The following is a 7,819-nucleotide window of genomic DNA, read 5'->3' as shown; positions in this document are numbered from 1 at the left end:
AAAGCAGTTTTGGGAAGTACATAACTAATGAGTTTAAATGCCTGGAAACCTTTAATCACTTCACAGAGGTAGATAGAAAGAAAAAAGATTGATTGTAGCGGCCAGCACCATGACAGATTGTTGTTGTTTGACTAGTGTTTCTTGTTTTTTTTCTGGCTTGTTCTCAAAAAATGCATAAGAGGAAATTGAGACAAAATGGAATTCGTACAGCTATACTTTTTAAATTAGGAATTAGGAAAGACCCTGATGAACTAAAACCCAAACTCTGTCATGATCACAGCACTCTAGGCTATAGCCATGACATCCAGCCCAAGCATAAAAACATAAAAAGGTAAGAGGGAAAAACCACAGGGCATCATAATAAGGAAATGGCTCTAAAATTGTCTTTTAAATTGTATTCTCTCTTTTTTTGTTCTAGATGTGAATTTCCTCAAGTATAATAATTACAGTTACATATAGATTCAGGATTACACCAAAAAATGAATCTCTATGAGAAGAAAGAAGAGGGGGGTGCTGTCAGCTGTGTCTCTATGAAGAGCAACTGTTCTCTTAGACAACCTATTGAATTTCATGATAAATCAGGATTCAGTAAAACAAGGTAAGCATTGATAGTAATTGATAGTTGAGTTTAGTTTAGTTGATTTTTTTGTATGCATACACAGCAAAATCCTCAGTATTAAGTTCACACTGCTGGTGTTCATATGAGTCCACTGTAAAAGGTAACACTGAATCAGTGTTGAAGTTAATGCGAATAATTAAGTGATGATTGAGCATTAATGATGCACACCTGATTTTAAAAAGCAGTTACCTGATGAAAACAAGCAGAATATCTAAAGAGAAACACAAGAACTTCAACTGACTTCAGCCAAAGCCTCAAATCAAGTCATCTGAAGATAAAAGACATTAAGGCCTTGTCCACACGAACACAGGTATTTTTATAACCGTGACTTTTTTACACAGTTCGGCCGTTCGTCCACACGAGAACGCAGTATCGGGTCACTGAAATCGAACATTTTTGAAAACCCCTGCCAGGGTGAAGTTTTTCAGAGACGCCGGTTGCAGCGTCATCGTGTGAAAAGTAAAACCGCCGTTTTTGCCTTGGCTTCTGATTGGCCAACATGCCTTTATGATTAGGGTGATATCGACGCCTGCTGGTGTGGCATGCTCTTGACAGCGCTTGATAGCGGGTTTTGGGGTTTTCATGTAGACAGAGATTTCTTTACTTTACAAACCGCGCATGTGTGGACGGGATTTTTTTTTTTTAAAACGCAGGAGGAAAAACTCAGGTTATAAAAATACCCGTGTCCGTGTGGACTATGCCTAAGGCCCCGTCCACACAAAGCCAGAGCTTTCCCAATCCGATCTTTTTCCCCCTTGTTTCAAGAAGTATCTGCGTCCACACAAGATCACCGAAACCGTGTGCATGCTTCAAATAGAAGAGACGCCTATTTTTCTCGCGACACGCGAGCGTGTTGGAAGCATTTCCAGGCAAAATATAATAGGAAAAGATGTTTATATGCCATTTTGACACGAATACATATTAATAAATGACATTTTCATGTTTGAAAGTCTGTAGGTTAACATAAATGCAGATATAGGCCTAATTGTAATAAAAAAAACAACATAATTATCGATTTTGAAATATTAAACCTGTCAATACAGAACGAAATATTCTGTAGCCTATTTTGCCGTCAATACCATAGATATGGTCAATAGGCTACTGCCGACGTTGTCTTTGCTGTATCAATAGGCAATATATTTATATTTTACATGAAGTATAGGGCTTCCCTGTACATTAATAGCAGCAGCGCCGCGTCAGACACGCTTCTGGTGTGCAAAACAGAGAAAACGCCAGGCAGATTCCCCGCGGATGACACGCAACAGAAACGCCACGCTCACACCACGCTAGCAGTGTGTCTCCGGCCTAAAGATCTCATCAGAGGATTAAACTACTACACAAACAGAACTACCAGCTTCACACATTACTAACTGACAGACTTTATTTCTGCTATACATCTACATAAGCTAGATCTAATTAATAGAGTTTTTATGTCACCATTATAGCGATCAGTGTTTTCTTTATTTGGGCAGTTTGATGACTTTTAAATGGCAAGAAAAACCATGATCAGAATGTGATCATTGTGTAGTGGCTTAATCCACCAGTTTTATGACAGAGTATGAGTGATATACTTTTAACTTTTTTTGTTGTAAGTCTAGAAAAGATCCAGATACATTAAAGGGGGGGTGAAATGCTGTTTCATGCATACTGATCTTTTTACACTGTTAAAGACATGGAATCCCATACTAAACATGGACAAAGTTTCAAAAGTTAAGGTGGACGTTTGATGGGAGTATTTCTTTGTCAAAAATACTACTTCCGGTTAGTCATAAGTTTCGGCAAGTTTTTTGCGATCATGCGTCCCCATTGACGTTAATGGGGGCGGAATTTCCTTGTATGGGCCTTACGGACAATTCTACCGGAGCATGAGCGTGAGAGAGAGAGAGGGAGAGAGCGAAAGCAACAGGCTATGCCCATCAAAGCGCTCGTAGGCTGCGCTGCACAGGTAATGTGCACATAACAATGACATCAAAAAGTGCGTTTTTGGTTGCCAGACCAAGACAGTCCTGCACAGATTCCCCCAAAACCCCGCGGTAAGGCAACAGTGGATGTAATTTGCTTTTCCGGATCAGCAACTGAGTTGCGCGAATGTTTATATCGGTTCGCTGCATTTCGGTGCCGACTGTTTCATAAACATGGCCCAGCATGACGCCGGATTTTCCAATAGCCTAATGCTGAAGGATGGAGCAGTCCCAACGTTAGAACCGCGGGCGGTGAGTTAGACTGCTTCAAATGTCTGTGTCTATGCTCATCAAGTAGCCCAAACATGATCACGTATAGTTACTATATATATTACTATATATAGAAATTGATCAATGGAGCATGGGATGTGTAGTGCGTGTACATTTGTTTAGCTGGCCACTATATGTGTAACTTTATGTTTGTGTATTGTAAAAGCACTCAACAATACACAAAGAGGGGGGAAATATGTTGAACTAAATAAGCACGCTTCTTCATTCAAATGCGCTACTATTCCATGTCTTTCTATGTAAACACTAACTTAGCCTGTCTACACAAACCACGCGTAAACACACAAACACACGTGCACAACTGCACTTCCACATGTACACCTTCAAAGACAAAAATACGACGATATAATTCAAGTATAAATATGTAAATAACACAAGCCGCTAAGCATATTATATAGTTAGTGTATAACTTGTAGCACATAGAGACGTCCTGCTCTAGTCGTTTTTGCTGCTGCTCCTGTTCAACTGCAGCCTCTGGGTCTGATTGCGGATCATAGATGTATGGCTGTATCTGATTAAAAGCCATATTTTTATTTTGAATAAAGTTTTTTCCCCGCTGTTAGGGATGACAGCTTTACGACGCACTCGACGCACTCAACACAATAGCAGCAGCGAGCACACGTCATTATTTAGCTCCGCTCACACGACACGCCCCCACCCGCTCGGCTTTTTTCGGAAAGACTCGGAACAGCGCATCTTTCTTATATAATTATTAAAAAAATAAAGACTTTTCGGAGATATGCAGGATGCAATGCTACTCTATAGGTACTCAAGATTGACATGACACTGACTGAAACTGAGTGTTTCACCCCCCCTTTAAGCACTTTGTACTTTTGTGAGATTTACTCACGCATAGACATCAAGAATCAGCCTATGAATGTCAACAATGGTGACATGTTTCATGCCACAATGCATTCTGGGAGCCAGGGCTGGACTGGTAATCTGGCATACCGGGCATTTGCCCGGTGGGCCGACGCAATTTGGGGCCGGTAGTGTTTTTAAAAAATAAATAAAAATTTGTACCACTGACAACATGCAGCGACAGCGGCCCATTGGTTTGTCTTCTGCATTGACAAGCCGAAGCGAGAGAGACCTCCCCTCCATATTAGGCGCTATTTTCTATTCATTTATTTATTAGTATTTGAGCGCATGGAACTGCAAAAGGCGAATATCCGCACAACGCAGCCGCTCCGAATTTTGTTTTATACAATCATATGATATGGAAACATTACAGGTTCTGTGTTGAATCAGCTGAAAACAGCCGCGAGCATGTGTTCGTGACGAGGTAAAGTGGAAAACGGCAACACACACAAATGTTTCACTTTACCACTACCACAATTTACTTTGCAGCTAACAGCGAATAAATATGGTGTTTTGGAAGAAACATTTATTAAAAATGTTGCTATATTACTTAAATTAATATTGCAGAAAAGAAATCACTTTTATAGAGGCTGTTTTCGTATTTTCTACAGGTGTTTAATTTTTTTTACTTACAAATATAATAGTTTATTATATATGTTTTATATAGTTTTAGAAACCATATAGCCATATAATGAGGAGCAAGGTTTTAACAGTCTGTTTTTTACCCTGTGACACCATGATCTTACATTTAAATGAAACTGGCCTACAGTTAAACTACACAGTAAAATCCCCAGTGTTAAATCAACACTGCTCAGAGTGTATTTGGTCCCACTCCACAGAGAGTTAAATTAACACTGAAGCCGTGTTAAAGTTAATGAGATAATTAAGAGATGAATTAAGTGGTGATTGAACAATTAGTGATGAACACCTGATGATAATGAGCATAATCACTGAAGGAAAGAGAATCACAAGATCTACAAGTGACTTCAGCCACAGCTTTAGATGAAATCAACTGAAGATAAAAGAAGACATTAAATCTCTGAAGATCTCAGCAGAGGATTAAACAACTGCACAGTTATTCCTGTCATACTGTTCGTCTACATAAGCTCTTATTGAGAATTAACAGGTTTAGATGTTGATGTTTTATGAAAAATGTTTGGTCACCATTATGCTGATCACTGTTTCCTTTAGTTGGGCAGTTTGACTTGGCTTTTGAAGAGCAGTGTTGCTAACAGTGTTTTCTACACTTACTTAGTTACAATGGAATCCAGAAGCAAATCAGTTCATATGGTTTTTATAATGAAATGGAATGATATACTAATCTCATCAGTGACCAAATGTGTGAGTGTATATATATATATATATATATATATATATATATATATATAAATAAATATTTGCCACGGGTCAGATTTTGAATTTAGATTTTATTTTATTTTTTTCAAAAGTTACAGAACCAATTATTTTAGCAAAACATCAAGAATTAGCATATGATTCTCAAAAATGGTGATATGCTTCATGCTGCAATGCATGCTGGGAGCCATGAGTTTTATAATTGGTCAGCTCCCAGAAATGCATTGTGGCATAAAAACATGTCACCATTGTTGAGATTCATATGTTGATTCTTGATGTCTGTTTCCAAATACCCCCCCCCCCAATTAAGATATCTAAATTCTGTTTAATTTGTGCCAAGATTTTCACATTGATGATCAATTTACTTAAAAACAAACAACTGCTTTTGTTCAGTGTAAGATTGGTGAGCTTGATCTTTAAAACTTGACAACAAACTGTATGATGCATGTAACAAGATCACATTTCTTTGCAAAAAAATGTGTTTTGGCAAAACACTGTTACAAAGATTGAAATGTTAATTTAAAGTCAAACTGCTCAACTAGATGAAACACTAATCACCACAATGGTGACCAAATGATTTCCATAAAACATCAGTATCTAAACCTCTGTTCATTCTCAATAAAAGCATATGTAGAAGTACAGTATGACAAAAGTAATTGTGGAGTTGTTTAATCCTCCTTCAGAGATTTAATGTCTCCTTTTATCTTCAGTTGATTTCATCTAAGACTATGGCTGAAGTCAGTTGTAGATCTTGTGTTTCTCTGTCCTTGAGTGATTCTGCTCGTTACCATCAGGTGTTCATCACTAATGGTCAATCATCACTTAATTCATCTCTTAATTATCTCATTAACTTTAACACCGCTTCAGTGTTATTTTAACTCTCTGTGGAGTGGGACCAAATACACTCTGAGCAGTGTTGATTTAACACTGGGGATTTTACTGTGTACAGTCTATAACACAGTTTTAAAGTCTGGATCCCATGAATTAAGGACAAAGCTTTTTTTTCCTCTTTAAAAGTTTTTAAAATAGATTTAATGAAATTGAATAGCCTCATGAAAGATAGATATCAGTGTCTTACTTAAATGATGTGTTAACTCTTAAAAAATATGATTGTTCAACCCAAAAATGTGATCATTTGCTCACCCTAATGTCATTCCAAACCTAAATGAATTTATTTCAGTGTAGCATAAAATAAAATAATTTGAGTCTGTTTTTTTGTTCATACAATATTTAAATGGTAGCCTAACCAAAATGGCTTGGTAGCCAATAGGGCTGCACGTTTTCAAGTTTTTCATTAACCGTTAACCGAGGCCCTTAGCGGTTAATACTCGGTTAACCATAGTGTGCGTCAGGGTTATTATTTTTAGTTTATTAATTTGACGACCGCCATCTCTGTAGTGAACGCGCCTACATAGAGAAATGCACATCATGGATTACATAATCAGAGAGTAGCCTATTTCTTTTCGTTTTAAATTGTTAAAAGACATTTCAAGTTTCTTAAGATATATTTCATGTCTGTGAGGCGTACGCTGAGTTTCGTTAAATTAGGATGAGATGCGCTCCAGTTCACGAGCAATGCGAGTGGCCGCGAGGGCGCAGTCATGATTAGGGCATACAGTAAAATATGCAGCCGAGAATGATTCACACAGCATCCGTCTCGCGCGGCTGAGCCTCTCCCGACAGAGAGTTCGAGCATCTGTGGACTCGTCCCTTCAGCTCTGGCCATCTTGCTTTCAGTCCGCAATTAGCTTTTTTTGTTTTCTTCATTACAGTTAAAGTAACGTCTGCTTTTCTCTAGTCATTCACAAGTTTCTCACTTCAAACTTTCTTTCTTCTGATCCGTTATGCTTCCGCTCTGCTTCTGCCCTAATGCGACTTTTACTCCAGTGCGACGTATGTTATTTTCCTCTTCATGACGCATATTTTGACTGATGCGACTCATACTCCGGAGCAACTTATAGCCTGAAAAATGCGGTAAGCACTGCATTGCAATACTTGCATTTTGCCCCGTCACCAGTGGTGGAATGTAACGAAGTACAAATACTTTGTTACTTTACTTAAGTACATTTTTCACGTATCTGTACTTTACTTAAGTAGAATAAATAGTGCATACTTTTTACTTTTACTTCGCTACATTTTGCAGCAATTATTATACTTTCTATTCCGCTACATTTCTACAACGTTTCGTTACATTTTCGTTACATTTTCTGATCAGTTTCAGGGCTCGAGATTAAGGCTTGCCCGGATAATAATATATAATGTATGTTATAGGCTAATGAATTGACGGTTGCGCTGTTGAGGTTCGCGCAGCCTCTCGAGGAGAAATGGAAACAAATCAGCCCCGCTCACACAAAGAAACTCAGTAACATACTGCATTAAAAATTCAAAATGTTTAGTTTTTATATTTTATAACAGTTAAAAAAACATCACATGACAGGACCAGTGTAGTTTCACGACGGAAAATGTGACACTGATTTCATTTGACAGTTCCATAAACAATTAATTAACATCAAGTCACTTACATTTTATTGATTGCGTTATTGCTTTTGTTCTATTTCAGCAGCGAAAATATTTCCACACCCGAGCCATAACGTATTGCACAGCAACAGTGCGTTACGAATCAAAGATTCAATGCCCTATTCATAAACGACTGCCTCATTTATGAACGAATCAGCCGTTTGAACGAATCAACTCAATGACTCTCTCATAAGGATTCACCTGCCGCCATCTACTGGTG

The 7,819-nt window shown here is 38.0% G+C and overlaps 1 protein-coding gene across 1 annotated transcript in view; it reads left to right on the top strand.

The window, feature by feature from the left end:
• The first annotated feature begins 422 nt into the window (after positions 1–422).
• LOC137079089 (protein NLRC3-like) overlaps positions 423–7,819 on the top strand; it is a 29,275-nt gene continuing 21,878 nt past the window's right edge. The window contains exon 1 of the mRNA XM_067447047.1: positions 423–598. Coding sequence (XP_067303148.1) covers positions 480–598 — 119 coding nt within the window. The 5' untranslated portion in view covers positions 423–479. The remainder of the gene's footprint in view (positions 599–7,819) is intronic.

This window comes from Pseudorasbora parva, chromosome 6, assembly GCF_024679245.1.
Source record: "Pseudorasbora parva isolate DD20220531a chromosome 6, ASM2467924v1, whole genome shotgun sequence".
Taxonomy (NCBI): Eukaryota; Metazoa; Chordata; class Actinopteri; order Cypriniformes; family Gobionidae; genus Pseudorasbora; species Pseudorasbora parva.
The sequence above is the reverse complement of the archived record's forward strand: the minus strand, read 5'-3'. Positions and strand labels throughout refer to the sequence as shown.